General features: G+C 35.2%; 1 protein-coding gene and 1 long non-coding RNA gene across 6 annotated transcripts in view; one reads left to right on the top strand and one right to left on the bottom strand.

Annotated features, from left to right (window-relative positions):
* The first annotated feature begins 896 nt into the window (after positions 1-896).
* On the top strand, positions 897-22,692 carry DEPDC1 (DEP domain containing 1). Of its 2 annotated transcripts, XM_040470597.1 has the most exons (12): positions 897-1,056; positions 3,357-3,622; positions 7,077-7,233; positions 7,666-7,784; positions 8,203-8,333; positions 9,704-9,751; positions 13,827-13,964; positions 15,254-16,105; positions 16,561-16,733; positions 18,448-18,624; positions 20,041-20,226; positions 20,934-22,692. In XM_040470597.1, the coding sequence occupies exons 1-12, from the start codon at positions 1,009-1,011 to the stop codon at positions 21,072-21,074; spliced, it is 2,436 nt and encodes an 811-aa protein (XP_040326531.1). In that variant the 5' UTR covers positions 897-1,008; the 3' UTR covers positions 21,075-22,692. The 2 variants fall into 2 exon arrangements, with proteins under 2 accessions (XP_040326531.1, XP_040326532.1); XM_040470598.1 differs by lacking the exon at positions 15,254-16,105 and having other exon boundaries at positions 898-1,056.
* LOC121027298 (uncharacterized) overlaps positions 14,442-23,438 on the bottom strand; it is a 28,307-nt gene continuing 19,310 nt past the window's right edge. For 2 of the 4 annotated variants that reach the window (XR_005788650.1, XR_005788648.1), the window contains 4 exons: positions 20,922-21,012; positions 18,937-19,117; positions 15,632-15,673; positions 14,442-15,390 (listed from right to left, as the gene is read on the bottom strand). This is a non-coding gene — a long non-coding RNA (uncharacterized LOC121027298). The remainder of the gene's footprint in view (positions 15,391-15,631; positions 15,674-18,936; positions 19,118-20,921; positions 21,013-23,438) is intronic. The other 2 variants (XR_005788651.1, XR_005788649.1) reach the window with 1 other exon arrangement.

The raw sequence follows: 23,438 nt of genomic DNA, 5'->3' as shown, positions 1-23,438 counted from the left end.
TTGTGGGTTCAAGTGCCAGTGCAGAGCCTGCTTGGGATTCTTTCTCCCTCTCTCCATTCCCCTCCCCTGCTCTCTTTCAAAATAAATAAACTTTTAAAAAGAAGAAGAAAAAGAACGTTTGTTACAGATTTTCTAAAATCCCAGCGAATTTTTAAGCGTATGATTGTGATTTAAACATAACCAGCATTCCTATAAAGACATGGTAGATTTTCTTCAGGGGAGCTACTTGGCAAGTTTTACACAACCTTTCCCAAGCCCTTCATGGTGTGTATACTTAACGGAAATCTACTTATGCTCCATTTTACCTCCAAATTAAAGGGGGTGTGGATAACCTACATTTTTGCACTGAGAACAGAATCATGGCCCCTGCTAAGCTGTATCAGAACGACAGCACAGCAACATACACCCAGGAAGCTTTTTAGAATCAAAACCAAGGGATTTGTCAGGTGAAAGCTACGCCCCAGAGATGCTTTGTTTTACATGCCAACCACTGCTGGAGATCCTGTAGGGCCAGGCTAAAAGGGCTTAGGGTTTTGTTTTCCTTTTTCTTTTCAAATTTCAAATTTCAAATTCCCTTAAGCCAAAGCCTGGTCTCCAAACCATCCAGTCCGTGACTAAACTGCCTCACCGGTTCTTAGTGTGGAAACAAGACTCCGCCTCGCCTGCAACCGCAAGAGGGAGAAGCAGCTCCAGGACAGCCGGGTGAAGCCCAGAGCCCGTCCCACGGGCCCGGCCCCCGCGCTGACTAAAGGGTGCCAGCCATGCACCGCCAGCGCCCCAGCCCTGAGAGGCTCCACTGTGCAAGCCAACCGCAGCCGGATCCCGGCGGCGCGCCACGTGACTCAGGGCCGCGACCAATCAGCGCAGCCCTCTGCGCTATTCAAATCCGCGGCGCGGCGGACGGTTGTTCCCAGCCAGCCGCCGTCGGGGCCCCCAGAGCCCTAGAGTCTCCTAACGCCGCCATGCACCGCGCTGAGCGCTGACAGACCTCCGGGCCCGGCGGGCGGAATGGAGAGTCGGAGTGTGCCTCCCGGACCTTATCGGGCCACCAAGCTGGTAAGACAGCGCAGAACGACTAGACCGGCCAACCGCAGCCGTGGCCGCCACCGACTTTACTTGAGAGCGTTCGGAGTTTTGCCTGCGGCGGACAGACGGGTCCCAGAACCTGGTTTGGGTTTGGTTTTCTGAGACGTCGGGGGAGGGGGGCGGGGGAATAAACCGGTATCAGGAAACCCTTGCGGGACACGCCTCACCCCCTTACCTGGAGGTCGGGGCTGTACCCCTCCCTGTGAGCCGTTTGTCCAAAGGGTCTCGTCCCCGGTATGGCGCATCATACTCTGGCCTTGTTTGGGCGACAACTGTGCCTGCAGTTGTCAGTTTGCCCTGGAACATCAGAGAATATTATGATTTTAGCCGTTCCCCACGTCTGATTTTCTACCCCCATCTGGATACAAAAAAAAATTCAGAGTTCCATTACTCTGGAGTGTCAGAATGGGGACAGTCCGAATGTGACAGCTTCGTTTTGCGGGGCCTGTAGAATTCAGTGCAGGATCTACCGACTGAATAGCACTAGGTAACAGCTGCCCATTTAAAAACTAAACCCAGAGTGTTTAAGATACTCGTCAGGAACCACTGTTGGTAGTCACTGGATTTGTACAGAGTCTTTGTGCACTTAAATTTTCAAACCAAGAGAATGCGGCGCCACGGGGTAGGAGACATTAAGCGAGTGACTTAACAACTGCTGTGAGCCTCAGTTTCCACATTGGGAAAGTAGGGCTAATGATGCATATCTACCTTAAGGATATCCTGAGAGGATACTGCGTGTGAACGTGTGTTGTGATGTATAGATCCTATGGATAGGCTACAGCTCGGTGTTTCTTGAGTAAATAAATGTGTGAAATGGGGAGGTGTGGTGGGAAGAATACAGTTACTGTGTTTTCAACTCTTAGGTTTTGTGTTGTGGTGCCACACAGTTGGGGTTACAAGTCAGATTTCTTGGCCTCTAATGGAGGATTTTTCAATTAAAAAGTGATGTGTTCATTTTGCACCACCACCACCACCTTAGTTCTCCGCTGTTCTAGCCGCCACAAACCTTGAAAGCTCGGGTTGAGGACAATTTAGAAAATATGAGTATCTTTTTAAAACATAGGTATATCAGTGTTATTAAATATATAGTGGACTTAAAGCTTACTTAATTTGCCTCATCTGTTCTGTGTTCACTATTGGAATCTTTACATAAGAAACACTATAGTAAATATTGGAGCGCCTGGGTGGCTCAGTGGGTTAAGCGTTGGACTCTTGATTTGTGCTCAGGTCGGAATCTCCCAGTTGCTGAGTTTGAGTCCTTCCTCAGGCTCTGCACCGACAGCTGGAGGCCTGCTTGGGATTCTGTGTCTCCCTCTCTCTCTGCCCCTCCCCTGCACTCCAACGCACGTTCTCTCTCTCTCTCTCTCTCTGTGTCTCTCTCTCTCAAAAATAAACGTTTAAAAAATACTATAATAAATATATAAGATATTGCAACATTAAAGGTATTTTACCAGTAAAACTACTGCCTGCCATCAATTTTGTTTGGCCAGCTTGGTAGTTATTACTGCAGGTTCTAGAATATTCAAACCTGGGTTTCAATGCCTGAGTTCATCACTTAGTTCTGTAACCTTGGTCAAATTATCAGTCTCTCTGTGCTTCATATTCCTTATATGAAAACGGGGTAATAATAGTACCTATTCATAGAATTGTGAGAATGAAAGTGAAGTAATGAATGTAGAGCAGTGTCTGACACAAACGTTACCAACATTTTACTAATATTAGTTAAAATTAAAAAAAAGCGGGGTGGGCGCCTGGGTGGCGCAGTCGGTTGAGCGTCCGACTTCAGCCAGGTCACGATCTCGCGGTCCGTGAGTTCGAGCCCCGCGTCAGGCTCTGGGCTGATGGCTCGGAGCCTGGAGCCTGTTTCCGATTCTGTGTCTCCCTCTCTCTCTGCCCCTCCCCCGTTCATGCTCTGTCTCTCTCTGTCCCAAAAATAAATAAACGTTGAAAAAAAAAAATTTAAAAAAAAAAGGGTACTTTCTCTGTTGAAGGTTAAGAAGCAAGTTCATTACAGTTCTTCATTATTTCTAGGTTTCCTAAATAAGCCAACCAGCCAATAAGTGCCTTTACACTATTACAAAGACATATTATTACAATGCCAGAATTAATAAAGAGAAATCAGTATGATATATAAAATTTTCTATAGTAAATAAGATCAATGATTTCACGAATTATGATGTAATCAGATATGAATAAAATAATGTTCTTTGTCTAATTTGTTTTGAGTCAGCACAATGTTTAATTTCTTTTTTAATATTTTCTTTTTGCAGTGGAATGAAATTACAACATCTTTTCGAGCAGGAATGCCTCTAAGAAAACACAGGCAACACTTTAAAAAATATGGCAATTGTTTTACAGCAGGAGAAGCAGTGGACTGGCTTTATGACCTATTAAGAAATAATAATAATTTTGGTCCTGAAGTTACAAGGCAACAGACAATCCAATTGTTAAGAAAATTTCTTAAAAATCATGTAATTGAAGATATCAAAGGCAGATGGGGATCAGAAAATCTTGATGACAACAGTCAGCTATTCAGGTACTGAACAGATAAATAACTACAAAACTGAATTACTTAACAATATAATTTAACTCCACTTCTATAATACTTTTACTAAAATTGCAGCTTTTTCAGAAAAAAAAACATGTTTTCTTTATAAAACTGTTACTGCTCTTAGTGCAATTAAAACCACTTAGAATTTAGGGGCGCTTGAGTGGCGCAGTCGGTTAAGCGTCCGACTTCAGCCAGGTCACGATCTCGTGGTCCGTGAGTTCGAGCCCCGCGTCAGGCTCTGGGCTGATGGCTCAGAGCCTGGAGCCTGTTTCCGGTTCTGTGTCTCCCTCTCTCTCTGCCCCTCCCCCGTTCATGCTCTGTCTCTCTCTGTCCCAAAAATAAATAAACGTTGAAAAAAAAAATTAAAAAAAAAAAACCACTTAGAATTTAAAGTTAATTGCTACACAATTAAAACTTTTAAAATGTTAGATAGTATATATAATAAAATAAGTATTGGGAGGAAAGAATGTGATATCACTTCTGCATATTCTGAAATCTAACATTTCAAGGATAGGTCATTATTAACCTTTAGTTTCATAGATTCAAGAAGTATAAGACAAATTCTCACAGGTCCTTGCCTCCAAGTAACATATTCTCATATAACCTAAGAATACATGTGATAAAAGAAATAATAGCAAAATTTATATAATAAATAACAGAAGAAATATACTATAGGTTAAAGAGAATATTTTTTAAGGATTTACCATATATCAGAAGACCTGCTTTATGATTTACATGTTTTCTTACTTAATCCCTGGACTAGCTAAGCAGGTTAGGTATTAACTTCTTTTTACAGATGAGGAAGCTGAGACCATGCTTTAGTAAATCTTGTTATATCTGTCTGAAATATGTTCTTCTACCTTGAAACACTGTAGACATTGTCAGATTAGTAAATACATTTGCTCTCCTGTCAATTCTATTGCAGCCTCCTCTGTGGAGCCTTTCTGACTCCCTTAGGCCAGCACCATTGCTTTTTCTCTCATGTGCAGGGTTCTATGTTATATATCATTAAACTAGGTCTTTGGATTCTAATATCCATGTTTTTTCTCTCTAAAAAATTAGTACTTTTCAAATGAAGTGCCTTAGTAGTTGATTCTTGTGTATCAAAGATGATTTATGTTGTACAAGTAAATTGCAGTAACAAACATGTGAGTAGTTCCTTTTGTATAGCACTCTACAAATCCTGCCTAACTACTGCTTAGGCACTTTGTGAGCTCCTTTGCTATTATTCATCCTTTAGTTGTTACTGGTTCTAAAGGTCCTAGACTTGTCTTTACTTCACTGTCTCCCTGGGCAATTTCTTGCCATGTCTTCACCTACTTTCCTTATAACTTTCAAACTTCCAACCCAAATATATCCCTGAGCTTCAGACCTATTTTTGCCCATTAGGCACTTCAGATATAACATATAGAAAAATCACTATCATGTCTTAACCCAAATTTTATCTTCTTACTCCATACTTAACTGAATAGCACTGTCTTCCCTATAGCTGTTTTGATTCTTTTCCTTTTTCTCCCCTTTAAATATGATTTAATTAACAGACCATCTCTGTTATATCACTTTAGCAGTTCTCTGATCTACTCCTCCCTTCACTCTGATAGTTCATTTTGTTAAACCATTTTTTTCTCTTACCCAGAATTCTGCATAACTCTTCAACTAGTCTCTCTGCCTCTAAGTGTTTTATAATGTTAGCAAATTTATAAAGTATACTTAAAAATAAACTTTACCAAAAATGTGTGAGACTTTACTGGAGAAAATTATATAATTGCTTTAAAGGTAATAAGTGAAGAAGGATATCCTGTTGATGAATCAGAGACTTAGTATCCAGAGCGCCTGGGTGGCTCAGTTGGTTAAGCGTTGGATTCTTGATTTCACCTAAGGTCATGATCTCACAGTTTGTGAGTTCCAGTCATGTTGGGCTCTGTGCTAAGGGCACAGATGGCACAGAGCCTGCTTGGGGTTCTCTGTCTGCCTCTCTCTCTGCCCCTCCTCACTCATGTGTATGAGCTCTCTCTCTCAAAGATAAATAAACATTTTTAAAGAAAGAAGACTTAGTATCATAAATAAGTCATTTCTCCCCATTGATATATACATAAATTAAATGCAATTTCATTCAAAACCCCTATATAATTTTTTATAGAATTTGACAAGCAGGTTCTAAAGTGTTTTAGTAATATAAAAGTCCAAGGCAATTTTGAAAAACGAGGAGAGAATTTCCCTACCCAATATCTGGGCTTAAATTTAAATAATTAAGTACTGAAAAACAAAACTATACATACAGTTGATCTTGAATAACGCAGCTTAGGGGCACCAACCCCCTCCCCTGCATGGTCAAAAATCCACGTACAACTTTTGACTCGCCAAAAACTTTAGTGATAGCCTACTGTTGACCAGAAGCCCTATCAATAAAATAAATAATTAACACACATTTTGTATGTTAAATGTATTATATACTGTATTGTTACATTAAAGTAAGCTAGAGAAAAGTAAATTATTAAGAAAATCATAAGAGAGAATACATTTATAATACCATACTGTATATACAAAAAATGTGTATAAGTGTGCTGCACAGTTCAAACCCATGTTCAAAGGTCAACTGTACATGGGAACTTGGTATAAGAAAATATTTTTAGGATCATGGAATAAGAACTTCTGAGGTCACTAAAAACTTATGCATATTTTATTTTATACATTATACATATATCTTATATATTAATATATAAATACCATAGAGAAAAAAAACCAAGCCATATGTTGTTTATGTATACTTATTAAAAGTATAAAAACATGAATAAGAAAGAAACACACTAACTGCAAGTTAATGGCTTCCCTCAGAAAGAGAAAGAAATAGAATAAGCAAAGAATTTGATTAACAAAAAAATAATCATGAAGTCTTTTTTTTTTTTTAATAATGAAGTCTTGAGTAAAATGGTAAATATTGTATTGTTTGATGGTTGATGATTACATATCTGGATGTTGTTTACATTATTTTCCATACTTTCTTGTATCTTTGAAATATTTTTTATTATACTGGAGGGGGGAAAAAGCATTATAGTCAAAAGGAATAACAGAGACCAAGCTCTGGAAATCAGAACAAGAACAGTCAGACAAAGATCAGAAAATATATATAAATTAGATAGCTTGTCAAAGAAATTTAGAAAATGGAACTATTTTTTTCTTCAACAGAATTGATCCCAATAATAACTCTTACTTATCCAGATATAAAGTTAAAATACATACAATATACTAAAAAAGTAGGAAACCATTAAAATGTTTTTAAAGGTTTAATGGGAAAATCAACTTATGTAGAATCTTCCTTCCTTGGTAATATAAATAATATAAATAAATTCAGTTCTTTTGTGATTTTTAAAAGATAAACAGACACTAAAACTTTGTTTCTGATCTTACATTATTTAATTGCATATTATTCTTAAACCAGATTTCCTGCAAATTCTCCGCTTAAAAGTTTTCCACGAAGGCATCCAGAATTGAGAAAAAACAGCATAGAGAACTTTTCCAAAGATAAAGATAGCATTTTTAAATTACGAAATTTATCTCGTAGAACTCCTAAAAAACCTGGATTACATTTCTCTCAGGTAAAACATCCTTTTTACTAATCACTAGTTTAAATTTTATTACCATGTACTTAATTATAAAACATTAAAAGTAGATAGTTCTTTAATATTTGAAGCCAATACTAAAGTCTCTGGACCTACATTATATTCTAAAAATATGTGTATATGTTTTACTGTAGAACAATAGAACCCATAGGAACAATAATAAAAATGGTAATAAGACACACCTGAAACAGTATTTGTATAACTTAAACATGTTTTGTTTTAAATTGATTTGAGAGTGGTAGGGGCAGCTACAAAACCAAAAAGCTTTATTGCCTCAGGTGACACTTAAACTTACAGCTTCACAGTGGACTGTTTACTAGTAGAATTACTAAATATTAGGAATTGTGTCAGTTCAATATTTCCTTAATTTGAGCATAGCATGTTAAACCAAAGTAATTTTTTTTCCAGGAAAATATAGAGAAAATGAACCATGTAATAATCAATGAAGATCAAGAAAACTCAGTTGATAATAGAGAAATAAGCCCAGAAGATATTGAAGAAGTTTGGAGATATATTATTCTGATCTAGTAAGCTAAAACTAAGCTCTAACCAAGTTCCACAGGTGTTCTAGAATGTTAATTTGACATTTTTATCAAGATCTACAAATGCAAAAAAACAGATTAGTTCTTAAAGCTTAGAATTTAACCTGTATTTGTATTCTTAATAAGTGCTCTTGAACTTCTAGTACAGTTGAAATAGAATGTTTTCAGTATGATTTGTTTTTTCTTTGAGTCATATAGCTATAGTTCGGGGTCTGTATTGGAATCATTACAAGGTTACTAAGGTAAGTATATTTGAAAGTGGATACTAACTATAACCTTTATCAGTTTGGCTTAAGAAAAATATTCTGATGGCTTTGTTTGCCATTCGTACTCTTTAATATTTATATCCCATTCCACTTATTTTATGTAGAAAAAAGAAGTTTGTATTTTTTCTTCTGTTTAGCCTGCAAACCATTTTAGGTGTGTCATCCCTAGAAGAAGTCATAAATCCAAATCAAGTAGTTCCTCAATACATAATGTACAACATGACCAATACAAGTAAACATGGAATAGTTATACTACAAGACAAATCAGGTTGGTATCAATAAAATAAGTTGGACTCTTTTAAACTTGCTAACATATGTTGCAGCTATTGTGGGGGTGTAGAGAGACTAAAAATGTAGAAAGTAGAATACTTTAACTGAAAAAGTATTAAGGGGAGATTATCATCATAAGTGCTTTAGTAATCATTTAAGTGAATATTATTGGTACTATTATTTTAGCCTCTCATGGTATTTATGCATGATTTTTTTTAAATGGCAAGGTTAAACGTCCAAAAGGTATGAAAATATAATTAAAACTATTGATTAACTACATTTTATTGAGGGCCTACAATGTACCAGGCATTATACTAAAGATTTAGTGATGAACAAGAGAAAAATGGTCCATGGCTTCTTGGAGCTTACATGAGCAGTTATATATAAATTTACACAAGTCAAGACATATGCAAAACCCTCAAGACCAAAGTCTCAAGACCAGTATTTTAAAGATCACTGGTTTATTATATATATTTATATATATATAATGTATTGATTTTAGATATAAGATGGAAAAATCAATGATATATTTAACCCAGCGGCATTACATTTAAAACTTAACATTTTAAGAAATGTATCAATAAATCTCAAAATGTTGACTCATTTTTTATAATGAATTGTTGCATGTAGAATTAACTGGTATGTATTACTTGAGTTTCTTTGTGTTGGCAAGAACTTTAAAGTTTGAATTGTAGGAACAAAAAGCAAAAACTTAAGTTATGTTGCACATGCATATGGCTTTGTACCACTCCCATCTTAAATTACCTAAAATCACATACTTAACAGTATATTCTCTTATTCAAACTTTCTATTCTTTATAACCATAAACTCTTCAAGTTAAGTGTATGTGTGGTTTCTGTGCTGGTGTCAAAAAACAGTTCAATTTCATGCAGCATACTTCAGTTAGTAGCAAATGAAAGATTTTAAACAAGCCTCACTAAAAGCACCCTAATATTCAGATATATCATTTCAATCATAGGTCTCACTCAAATCAGTAATATTCAAATAGCATACCTATAATCAGAATGGAAATTAAGATAAAGAAAACATGGTGGCAGTGGACAAGTATGAACATTAACTATTTATGAACCCTGCACCAAAATATCCTCAATTTGGGGTAATTGTTTTATGTATTCTGAAAAGAATCAAACTCAAGATCTCTATGACTTTTAAACTTGTATTTTAAAATATTGTCTTCACCTTATATCTTATTAAACTATAATAATTTTTAATCCTGGTAATATACATACATATACATACATACATATATATGTGTGTATGTAATTATATATAAGCGTAAAGTTTTAAATATAGTATCATGGAAATTAGGTGATATTATTGAACAATATAAATTTTTTTTTTGTATAGATGACCTTCCTCACTGGGTATTATCTGCCATGAAGTGCCTGGCAAATTGTAAGTTAAACAAACAAAATGTGTATGTGTATATATATATTTATAAAATATATTTATATAAAATATATATTTATACTATTTAATAAGAGCTAAGGAAATTTTGAAAACAATTTATAGAAGTCCTGATAAAGTATGCTATTTCTTTTGATGTTTGAATGACAGTCTAGTAGATCTGATTGCATTTCCTTGCATGTGGAATGCATTATAAAGTCCATAACTTTTTCTATGCAGATGGTGATTTCATAATTTAAGTTCATCATTTGTAGCTCAGTTTTCATAAATCATAAAATCACAGGCTAGTGGATATCAAAGGATTTTTACGTATAACTTACACCAGTTGCCTTAGTGAGGCCTATAGAGTTCAAATAGCAACTTTTAAGTAATAGCTCTTATAAAGTGGAAAAGTTCAATCAGAAATGAAGTCACATTAAATCTACTTCATTCCCCTTGCCATTGTACACAGCGTCAACACTGAGCTGCTTCATGACATGCTTGTACACCATAAGATACATTAATGGAACTTTTATGTTTATAAAAAAAAAAATGATCTGTCACTAATCAGTAAATGGAAAAAAAGCTTTTTCAATAGTGAGCAGTGATAATTAATTTTTATAATTTGAGACACTGGCTCAAGTACAAAGCCCTAATTGCTTTAAAAATCAATTTTTTTATTTAAAAAAAAAGTTTTTTTTAATGTTTATTCATTTTTGGAAGAGAGAGCGAGCGCAAGCAGGGGTTGGGGGGGACACAATCCAAAGCAGGCTCCAGGCTCTGAGCTGTCAGCACAGAGCCCGATGCAGGGCTCAAACTCACAAACCGTGAGATCATGACCTAAGCTGAAGTCGGATGCTTAACTGACTGAGCCACCCAGGTGCCCCTAAAAATCAGTTTTAAAAATATGCAGAAATATGTGCTTCTAAATCATTAAAAGTTAAATTATATTTTAATAATTTTTTTATAAAAGGATTTTTTTCTAGTTCTTATGAAATGAGTATTTTATTAATAATGTTCAAGATAGGTACATATTCCCTTGTTGTCCACTGGGTGTCAATATGACAAAATAACAGAATAAATAGCAATAAAGTAAATAATGTAAGTTATAGAAAGATTTTATTTATCAAACTGAGGTGTAAGCTTGATTTGTGAGTTTCTCTTTCTGCCTTCCCCCACCTAACTGCCCTTCTGTCTTACACTTTTGGCTCATGGTTAGCAACCCAATGCTTATATTTTCAGGAATTTCTCAAATATCCCATGTTTAGAGTTTTTTTTTCCCCCTTTCTTACCAGTCCATGTTATACCTAAATGATAGCAAAGATATAACTTACTGGATTCCAGTTTACCAATATATCTAGCTAGAGGTAGCATTTAAACTTTTAGTTATTATTCAATCCCCTACAGTAATCCTGTGACATATAGGAATGAGTGATTAATATACTATCCCCAGTTTTTTTCTAGAAGAGAAAGTAAGGCTTTTGAAAGTCTTCTACTGATACATAAAGATATATGTATTCAAACCTAGATACACTAACTATAAATTTTGTATTTTTAACTCTAATAAGAGTATGTTCTTAGAAAATTTTCTAGGGGCGCCTGGGTGGCGCAGTCGGTTAAGCGTCCGACTTCAGCCAGGTCACGATCTCGTGGTCCGTGAGTTCGAGCCCCGCGTCAGGCTCTGGGCTGATGGCTCGGAGCCTGGAGCCTGTTTCCGATGCTGTGTCTCCCTCTCTCTCCGCCCCTCCCCCGTTCATGCTCTGTTTCTCTCTGTCCCAAAAATAAATAAAAAACGTTGAAAAAAAAATTTAAAAAAAAAAAAGAAAATTTTCTAATGATTTTCACATTTTTTTATTCTACATGTTAAGAATATATCTTATATCCTCCTTAAGCATCTGACTCTTGATTTCAGTTCAAGTCATGATCTCACAGTCATGAGATCGAGCCCCATGTCAGGCTCCACGCTGAGTGTGGAGCCTGCATGGGATTCTCTCTGTCCCTCCCCTGCTCACGTTCTCTCTCAAAAACAAATAAATAAACTTAAAACTTTAACAATAATTTTTAAAAAGATTTTTACTTTGCTCTACATAAAACCCATATTAGCCTTTAAGCCGTTAAATGTGTGTGATTGTTTTCTTCAATCCTTTTTCAGTGTGTGTGCTCACATTATGACCATACAAAAATTTGCTGGCAGAAAAGTAAAATTATTTGGGTTTGGGAAGAGAAAAATTTTAACTTGAAAGATAAAATAGTGACTCTCAAACCTGAGTGCATATTACAGTCACTAGGGAGACTAGCCAAAGATTCTGATTTAGATGATTCATTAGGTAGGTTCATTCCAGTTGGACTAAACATGCCTCAAAAGCTTCTTATTAGTGAAGATTCCCACACCCAGCATTTGGAAACTACTAAATTAGTGAGCCAGCAGCAAACGTTTCTAAGTCAGTAATTCTTAGCTTCACCTCCATAAATTCTGGTTTGTACAGAGGAACTTACATATTTTTAATAGGCACATTGAATGAGTCTGATTATGTAGTCCATGGAGCACACTTAAAATGTTGTTAGACCTCAAAGCTCTGAGTCTTGCTTTAAATGCTCTAAGTTCTAATTCTAGCTTTGCCACCAATGGTTTTTTTCATCTTAGGCAAGTTACTCTAACCTTCAGTTTCCTCATCTGTAATATGAAGTCAGATCTTATTTCTGAGTAAAAAACTAGTGAGCAAGCATGATTCTTTGAAGAACATTAAGCTAGGGGCGCCTAGGTGGCTCAGTCAGTTGAGTGTCCAACCCTTGATTTTGGCTCACCTCAGGATCCCAGGGTTGTGGGATCAGCTCTGCGTCGGGCTCTGCACTGAGCATGGATCCTGCTTAAGATTCTCTCTCTCTTCCCCTCTGCCACTCTCCCCTGCTCTCTCTAAAAAAATAAAAAATAAAAATTTAAAAAAAGAATATTAAGCTAATGAAATGGCAATGTAAAGATATTATTTAAACTCATTAAGGGTATGCTTCATGTCAGACAAAATTTATTCATGAAAATGTAAATTTACAAAAGATAATTTGGAAGAATTATTTTCATTATCTACATATTATTTGTTTTGTAAAATGAATTGCAATAAAATCTCATTAAATAACCTTACTGCTTTAAAATATATTTCAAATGTTGCCTTATATACAGTTTTTAGGTAAATAAGTATTAAGACAAAATGCTAGTAGTTACTTGCAGTGATTTTTTTTTTTTAGAGTTTATTTATTTTGAGAGAGAGAGCACATGGGTGCAGCAGAGGAGCAGAGAGAGAGAGAATCCCAAGCAGGCTCTACCCTGTCAGCACAGAGCCACACAAGGAGGCTCAATCCGAGCCGAAATCCAGACTTGGATGAATGCCCAACCAACTGAGCCACCCAGGTGCCCCTATTCGCAGTGATTTGTAATGAAAACATAATGAGAAAGAATGAGATGTGATGTGCACAATTGTTTGAAATGTTTGAACTGTGACAGAATTTGTTAAACTTTACTCCATCATGGAGAACTTTTTGACACTTTTTATAAGTATATCTAAATTTTTATTTAAAATAAAATATATTGGGGTGCCTGGGTGGTTCAGTCAGTTGAGTGTCCAACTTCAGCTCAGGTCATGATCTCGCAGTCCATGAGTTCAAGCCCCGCATCGGGCCCTGTGCTGACAGCTCAGAGCCTGGAGCTTGTTTTGGATTCCGTGTCTCCCTCTCTCTCTGCCCCTCTCCCACTCATGCTCTGTCTCCCTCACTCTCAAAAAAGAAAAAAAGGGGCGCCTGGGTGGCGCAGTCGGTTAAGCATCCGACTTCAGCCAGGTCACAATCTCACGGTCCGTGGGTTCGAGCCCCGCGTCAGGCTCTGGGCTGATGGCTCAGAGCCTGGAGCCTGTTTCCGATTCTGTCTCCCTCTCTCTCTGCCCCTCCCCCGTTCATGCTCTGTCTCTCTCTGTCCCAAAAATAAATTTTAAAAAGTTGAAAAAAAAATTTAAAAAAAAAAAAAAAGAATAAGTGTTAAAAAAATTTTTTTAAATAAAATATATTTTACCAATTTTTTTTGCCTTCTATCTTTTAGGGCCAAGAAGTAATATGAATAATCCAACTTATGTTGGATTTGAACGAGATGTATTCAGAACAATAGCAGATTATTTTCTAGATCTCCCTGAACCTCTCCTTACCTTTGAATATTATGAATTATTTGTAAGCATTTTGGGTATGTATGAGTTTTTACTTATATGTAAATTTATTAACATTTTCAAGTTTCCCATAATTTAAAAGATCTCAAAGTGTAGGTAAATATGAAGATGGCAAGCTATAAATTATTTTACAGTTTGGGAATACTATGGTTCCCGTTATGTTGTCTTCCAGTAATTCAAATATATCATTCTCACACCAGTTATTCACATCAATCGGGTGTACTACAATTCAATTCATTTCTGACACTGACTACCCAGAGTTAGACCAGACCTTACAAGTGAAGGACAAATTCCTTAAATTCTGATACTTAACCACCCAAAGTTATGCAGACTCCACAGATTAAGGGCTCAGTTCCACAAGACTGCCCTCACACTTCAGGTACCACCTGCAGATGAGGTCCTCAGGCTTACTCACTCGCATTTCTGCCCTAACTACTAGTTTGGGTGTCCCTACAACCTTCCTTGGATTTAATAATTGACTACAACTCACAGAACTCTGGAAACTGCTTTATTTAATGAGTACCAGTTTTTATAAAAGATACAAATCAGAAACAGCTATGTGGAAGAAGTAAGGGTTGTACACAGCTTTCATGCCCTCTCCAGGGATTCCACCCTCCCAATCATGTCAATGTGTTCACCAACCTGTATGCTCCGTTGGCCTTGTTACTTCATAGTTTTAACTGAGGGTTAGTTACATAGGCATGATTGATTGAATCATCAGTTATTGGTGATTTTGCTGAGTCTTCAGTCCGCATCCTTCTGTTGTTCAGGGAGGTCTGAGGTAGGTTGAAAGCTCCAACCTTCTAAGCAAGTTCAGCCCTAAGTCACCTCATTACCATAAACTCAGATGTTCTCCAGTAGATGTACTATGCATAACAAAAGACGCCCTCTCTGGAAATTCCAAACATTTTAGGAGCACTATACCAGTTACTAGAGACAAAGACCAAATGTGTAAGTTTTATTGTAGTACAGTTAGTTGTCTTATAATTAAGAGCTTTCTAATACTTGTAGATGAAGCCAGTGATTTTTTAATGTATTTGACTCAATTCCTTTAATTAGATTGTTGAAAAGATTTTTAAGTGATTTATATCACAAGTTGGAAAACCTCTACTCAGTCTTGCACTTTGTAACTGAATGTTGCATGTGTCCTATTTAAGTGGCTTCTGAATTAAGCAACTGCTGTTGTACTATACTAACAATATATACTATAGTAATGCTTTATTTTTTTAACTTTACTATTGTTTTTGTTTTATTTTTGTCCACTGTCACACAGTTGCATCTTAATTTTTGTTTCATTTCCTGGTAGTTGTTTGTGGCTACGTCACAGTTTCAGATAGACCCAGTGGGATACATAAAATCCAAGATGATCCACAGTCTTCAAAAATCCTTCGCTTAAACAATTTGAATTCCTTCAAATCAACTGAGTGTCTTCTTCTCAGTCTGCTTCATAAAGACAAAAACAAAGAAGAATCAGATACTACTAAGAGACTGCAGATAAGTGATCAAGGATTTCAAGAAAAATGTGCTAAGAAAATGCAGCTAGTTAATTTCAAAAATAGAAGAGCCAGTGCTAATGACATAATGGGAGGAAGTTGTCATAATTTAATAGGCTTAAGTAGTATGCATGTTCTATCCTCTAACGTCAAATCAAGATGCTATTCTTTAGAAGGAATTGTAGACTTACCAGGGAGTTCAAGTAAAGAGGTCTCCAATGTCTTCCATCAATCTGTTGTGAATAGAGAAGGACAACATAATAAGCAGTTTTTAGAGTCTAAGACCAAACAGGAATCCCTAATGAATCTTCATTCAGAGGAAAGTACTCAAAAACCACTCTGTGTTGGTTTTAAGAGAACCTCTACTTTGACTGTTCAAGACCAAGAGGAGTTATGTATTGGGAAATGCAAGTCAAAACAGCCTTGTAGATCTCAGAGTTTACTTTTAAGAAGTAGTACAAGAAGTAATAGTTATATCAATATGCCAGTGGCTGAAATTATCATGAAACCAAATCTTGGACATCTCAGCACAAGTATACAAACAGCTATGGAAAATGAACTCGGAGAGTCTAGTACCACAATCAATAAAAGACTCTGCAAAAGTACAATAGAACTTTCAGAAAATTCTTTACCTCCAGCTTCTTCTGTATTGACTGGCACACAAAGTAAGGTTGATGCTTTCAATGCATGTAATATTAACTTTTAGTGCTTACTAACTGTTTTGCTTACCTGTCTTTTCTTCTCTGAAACTGCTTTATATTTTTCCTCCAAAAGGAGTTTTTATCGTAAAAGACTCTTGTCATGGCATAACCAAGATTTATTCTACTTATATAAAGCACTTATTTTCTTTTACTTCATTTTAACTTATTCTGAATCACTTTATTTGTAGTAAGTGAAGGATATTAGTACTCAAATAGGTTATGAAGAAAATGAGCATCTTACCATGCTTTTGAAGAATGTGGAAATTTCTAGGGACAGTTATAAGAAATTAGATACTAAAATATTATTTTAATATTTATATAACTGTATTCTTTACGTAACTGTATATGTGCATAGTATGAAAGCAACTAGTGTCATTGATGATTTTTTTTCGGGGGTGGGGTATAATTTTGCCTTCCAGGTTTGCTGCAACCTCATTTAGAGAGGGTTGCCATCGATGCACTACAGTTATGTTGTTTGTTACTTCCCCCACCAAATCGTAGAAAGCTTCAACTTTTAATGCGCATGATTTCTCGAATGAGTCAAAACGTTGATATGCCCCAACTTCATGATGCAATGGGTACAAGATCACTGGTAAGTTGATTTCTTAAGGAAAGAATAAGCCTTGGTTCATAAACTATAAAAAGAAAAGCAAATCACCTAAAAGTACTACTTGAATGATGTCCTAGTCTCAAAATCCTAGATTCTTGGGGTAGAAAGGCTCTTAAAAATATCTTTCCTAGTAGCAGAATGTTGGTGCATTAATCCTTTGTGCCCAGTATGTTGTACTTTCATATCCTGACCTTTATCTTGTCTGAGCACTTTACCTCTTCATTCATATCACTTCGTAGTGATTGACCTAGACCATCAGACCACATTCCATTGCCTTATGCCAATGCTGTTTGGTGGGGAAGGAAGAGGAGATAGTAGGCACAGTTAAAAGCATAAGGGCACTATAACTCTAGAGAATTATGGGAATATTATGGTAGTGGGAAAGTTGTATTTGATGAATTATGTGAATCAGGATAGCATGTCACTGTGGGTAAGAAATTGGGACAAACTACTGTGAAGCAGTCTCAGACTCCATAAGAGGATGAGGGTAGAGGCATTTTATACAGCTATTGATTGGAAATGAACTCTTAAAATAGTATCTTCTCTCTCTTTCTCTCTCTTCAAGAGCTGCCACTTCCTCAGTGCAACTTCAAATGATTTTCTTATAGCAAGGAATCTAGAGTTGAGCTCTATTCTTCTACTCATTAAGGACAGTTCTTTAACAATGATAGACCCAAACTACAGAAGAAGAATTATTCTTGCATAATTGTGACACCATTAAAAAGCACAGAGAAGTTTGTAGAGGAATATATTTTGAGAGACATGAGTAGAAAAGAGATAATTTCAGTTTTATGCTTTTTGAGTTTGAGTGTATATAGGACATTCAAGTGAAATTTATCCAACAGACTGTTAGAAATGTGAGCCTGGTGAAGATCAGGGCAGAAGGCAGATTGTTTGGAGGGAGGTGGTAATTGAAGCTTTGAGGGTAAATGAATTCTACAAAACTAAGAAAGAAGACTAAAAAGCTAAGGACTGACTCTTGGAAGGAGAAAGAAAAACATGACTGGCATGTAGGAATAAAACCAAAAATATTTCAATTCAATAAATATGTTCATTGTCTATTATGTACAAAATTCTTAAAATAGAATTTTTATAACTGTAATTATTTTAGAATGAGGTGTCTGTTTACGTGTGTCTAATACTTAGTGGGTAATATGGATATGATTGAGAGTAAATGAGTTATGAAACACAAAATTTATCCCAGAATTTGAAGACTCCTTGTGATGGAATTGAACAATACATGTATTGTCTTTAAAGTGTGACAAAATAATTAAAGACTATTTTCCAGAATTTCAAAAGCTAAATGGTACCAACTTTATAACCACTAAGTTTATATATTATGTATTCTCCTGACTTGTGTTTTATGAGATTAATTTAATGTAATAAGTCATTATTCTTTAACATTCTTTAAGTAACATATCTATATGATACCAATAGAACCCATGATATTTACTGATACAATTGTGACAAGATTAAAGAAAAAACTAAGCGTTTTATAATCCTTTGGAATTATATTAAGGAAATACTTAACAAGTACTTTAAATTCTTACCTTTCTAATGTAATTAATTGTCCTCATTTGTAAGCTGAAGTCTGCTTATCACTTTATCTCAGTACTTTAGCATGATACCCAGAAACTACTGATACTCTTATTTATATAATACCTTAAATTTTTAAATTCACATCTTTTGTTTCTAGATGATACACACTTTTTCTCGGTGTGTGCTATGCTGTGCTGAAGAGGTGGATCTTGATGAGCTTCTTGCTACAAGATTAGTTTCTTTCTTAATGGATCATCACCAGGAAATTCTCCAAGTACCCTCTTACTTACAGACTGCAGTGGATAAACATCTTGACTACTTAAAAAAGGGCTATGTATGTATTGTAAATCTTAAAATTGTCTGCATTAGTCAGTTCCAAGTGGCAAATTCATCTCAAACTAGCCTAATGAAAAGGGAAGACTTTATCAGCTCACGTAAATAACCTCTAAAAGTCAGGAACGTAGACAGAATTTGGAGAGTCAAATAGCAATAAAACTGTTTCCTTCATTTCTTATTTCCATTTTGGTCCTGTATTTGACAAAAGGCTCCTTCACATGATGGGGGATCCATAAGTGTGATTAAAGTTCTTAAATCACAGACTTAACATTTTTAATCCAAAGGAAAAAAGAACTATCCCTTCACCTACCAGTTTGAAAAGTTCTTCACATGGACTCTGATTGGCCCCATCCAGGCTAAATACACATCTTTTAGGTGGTTGAGGGTGAGTGCGTTGGAGACAGGGCCATGCTCTGATTGGCTCTCCATAGATTAGAGGAGAATCTGTTCTTCAAAAAAGGTGAGGATAGTGGAGGTGGAACGGGAAGAAACTATTAAAAGAAGGAGAGAAGGAATACTGAGTAACCAAAACAACAAATGTCTATTATATTCACTCTTTGGCAGCCCAGCACATATATTCATGTTTCTTCCCATACATACCATTCTAATATTGCCCTGGCTTAACATAATTATCCCTATAATTTCCTTCCTTTATGAGCAGATGTTATAGTATCTTCCCATGCTCCTACACCTCAAAAACAGTATATGAATACTCTTACTACGTCAAAACATTAATATTTTAAAGTGAATTAAAACATCACTTTGGGGCACCTGGGTGGCTCGGTCAGTTAAGCGTCTATTGATTTCAGCTCAGGTCATGATCTCGTGGTTCATGAGTTCAAGCCCCGTGTCGGGCTCTCCGCTGACAGTATAGAGCCTACTTGGAATTCTCTCTCTCTCACTCTCTCTCTCTCTCCCCGCCCCCCACCTCTCTCCCTCTCTCCATCTCTCTCTCTGCACCTCCCTGCCCACACACACTCACTCTCTCCCTCCCTCCCTGTCTCACAAAATAAATAAAACTTTTCAAATATTACTTTGATTTTTATTGTTTTGTAGTTAAAAGAATAAAATACATGGTTAATAGCAATGATGATGAATGGCTGCCTTATTTAATACTTATTCTGTTCTAAACCCTCTATATACATTATCTCATGTAATCCCCATTTTACAGGTGAGGAAACAGACCAAGAGAAGTTAAATAACTTGCTGAAGGTTACAAAGCTAGTAGGTTGTGGGTCTGGGATGTAGATCCTGGGATTTATCACTACTCTATTGCATAACACAGTTTTTTTTTTTAAATGTTGAATGTTTGGTGGCGAATGAATACATGCTAAATCCCATCAAAAGAACACTTAGCAAACAGGAACATGAACAGAATTAATAGACTTGGACTATATCATTTTGTTCAAAACAGATTAAAAATCCTGGAGATGGACTGATTGTTCCTTTGCCAACATATTCATACTGTAAGCAGATTAGTGCTCAGGAGTTTGATGAACAAAAAGTGTCTACCTCACAAGCTGCAATTGCAGAACTTTTAGAGAATATTATTAAAAACAAGAGTTTGCCTCTAAAGGAGAAAAGGAAAAAACTAAAACAGGTAAGAGAATGCATAAGTTCTCAATCACATAAATCTTTTTAAATATGCTGTTGCTGATTGTTATTTAGTAACATTTAGAATCTAATTTCTCATTATTTTGGATTTTAGATATTGTATATATAGGTGTGTATGTAAATGTAACCTACATTCCTGGTTTTACTCTTTATAAATATAAATATACTCTTACTAAATTTAAATAGTAACAATAATAATAACAGATAACTCTTCCTTTACTTCCAATGATTATAACTTAGATTGCCCTGAAAAAACAATTATAAAATTTGATTGTAATACATAGCTTTTGGTGACTCATTATTACCATTTACAATTTTTATCTCTACCAAAATCCAGTAGTAACATGATTCTGGCAAGTTTAATTCCAGGTCTGAGATACTCAAGTATGAAATATACTAGATCATTCTGGCCTTCATAGGCTTTACCAATGGAAAGGAAGAACATCTAGAATTTAGGAGGAAAACACATCAGAAGAGAATCCTAGTATATTAATGTTAACTGGGATCTAAGAAATTTTACCTTATACCTTTCATATATGAGAAAGCAGAGGGAGAGGCAAGGATAAATTGAAAAGATACTCATTTCTGAAATACATCTTTGAGAGAGTCACTGAATTCTTATAAAATGTTGAACTTGGCTTCAGCTAGGATAATAATGTTAAATACTCTCTAATTCCTCACCTCATTTTTAAGTTTCAGAAGGAATATCCCTTGATATATCAGAAAAGATTTCCAACCACGGAGAGCGAAGCAGTACTTTTTGGTGACAAACCTACAATCAAACAACCAATGCTAATTTTAAAAAAAACAAAGTTTCGTAGTCTAAGATACTAACTGTATTAAAAATTATGTAATACTTGTAGAACTTTGGTGAATGAAGCCATACTTAAGAATTTAGCTACTAAAAAAGGAAGTCTATTTATTAATAAGGTTTTTCTAAATAAAACACATGTATGGAGGTACCAAAGTAATTTTTTATCAGTGTAAGACTGCTAAGAAAGTAGTGAGTCTTAACTGTGAGCAAATAACAAAAGCAATACCAGATACTTTAACCAGAAACATTTTTTTTTTTGACACAACATCTGGAAAAGCTATTACAGTGTGTGCTAAAATTTTATTTACTTGAATTTTGAAACCTGACATGTTTATCAAGATTAAGCTATAATTCTGTTTTTAAAAGAAATTAACTTATCTGCACATGTGCTTATGAATATTAGTTAAAGTACAAGTTATTTAGGGATACTCTTATTTCTAAGAATAAGAATGTGAAGAATATTGGAAAACTCAGTGAATTCTCTACTGTTAAATGCTGCACTCTTTTGTATACTCTTTTTCTACTTTTGATCTATTTATATATGTGTGTTTTTAAAATATGTACATGTAAGTCTTCAGTTGGCTTTAAACATTTATCCCGAGTGCTTCGGTCATTCAATTTTTCAGTAAGTATCTCTTGCATTCTTATGTTCATGTATCTACTGGAAGATAGTGGTGTAAAAGAAGTATAAAGCAATCATGTATTCATTCAAAATATATTTATTTAGCAACTACTATGTGCCTTTTATTATTCCAGTTATGGAGAGACTAAGATGAATAAAACAAAATGTCTTTCTTGAAAGTATTTATTTTCTAATCAAGGGAGACACCTATCAGATACTTAAAATAACAATACACACTCTGAAGGAGTCCTTCAGCTGAATACTGAGCTCTTTAGTTATGTAACAGTTCTCTCAGCTAGTGTTTTTCAAACTGTTACATATTAGAATCACCTAGAAAGTTTTAAAATAATACATGCTCAGGCTCTACCTTATATCAGTTACATCCAAATTTTAAGGGATGATATATAGGCATCAGTATTTTCAAACTCTCTAGATGATACCAATATTTACCCAACTTTGAGAATCAGTCCCTAAACACTTTTTATAAACAAGTAAATACCAAGCTGGTGGCACATTGGCTTTATTATTTCACTGGAAGAAAATGCAGATTATAAATGCTTTTCATCTTAATACAGGGTTATCCATATTTCTGCTTTAGTGACTTAACACAAACTTGAGGCAGTTTTTCTTCCATATTTTACTCTAAGATTATTTAATATCCATTCAAGTGTAAAAATGTACAGAGTATCTGGGATGTCATAAACACTTATTGTTCAATGACTTTTGATTTATCAATGTAATGTTGTACTCTAAAATGACAGTGTTTCATTTGAGATTTTTTATTAAAAACTTGAATAGAAAATGGCAACTACATATCTTTTGCCCAGAAACCTTAGCTATAAGATTATAGGACCAAATTAGAGCTTTTTCTAAGGTGTTTATATGCTAAAACTTCCTGTTTAAAGATGTATAATAATGTGAATTCTATGCATATTGAGATAAAAATTATTGTGGGTTTTGTAACAATTTAATTTTGTTTTTGTATTTATTGATATTAAATATATAAATACTATAAAGACAGAGTAATTTTTCATCTGAGCTAGTGTGCATGCAATTGAGATTATAAAATTGGTGTAACAATTTAGTAACATGGGGTGCCTGGGTGGCTCATTCGGTTAAGTGTCTCACTCTTGATTTTGGCTCAGGTCATGATCTCACTATTCCTGAGTTCAACCCCTGCATCTGGCTCTGCACTGACAGTATGGAGCCTGCCTGGAATTCTCTCTCATTCCCTCTCCCTCTTTCTCTGCCCCTACCCCACTCATGTTCTTGCTTGCTCTTGCTTGCTATAAATAAGTAAATAAACAAACAAACAAACTTAAAAAAAATTTAATGACATGAATTTGAAGTCAGGTTTGAATTTTACCATGCTATTTACTATGTAACCTCAAATTACTTAACTGCTCTAAGTTCTACTTTCCTTATCCATATGATAAAGATTATAATAGTATCTCTCTTTTAGGATTATTGTGAGAATTAAACTGAATAATGCATATGTAGTGCTTAGCAGTATCTAGCCTAGAAGAAGCATTCTATAAATATTAACAATTATTATTAGAATTACCTAGAATTATAGCACTTAGAAGAGATCTTAGCAAAAACATAGTCCTGTATTCTTTCAGTTGCTTTGGGCACACATGAACCAAACAAAATTGTGAACAATTGGTGAGTCTTATTAAACTATTGTTTAGTTACGAGATTAGGGTTCTGATTGTACACACTGGCTAAAAAATTTTAACCTAATATAAAGGGGAAATTTGAT

This window comes from Herpailurus yagouaroundi, unplaced genomic scaffold (assembly GCF_014898765.1).
Source record: "Herpailurus yagouaroundi ecotype Mexico unplaced genomic scaffold, PumYag 77, whole genome shotgun sequence".
Classification (NCBI taxonomy): domain Eukaryota; kingdom Metazoa; phylum Chordata; class Mammalia; order Carnivora; family Felidae; genus Herpailurus; species Herpailurus yagouaroundi.
This window is presented reverse-complemented; position numbering and strand designations above follow the sequence as displayed.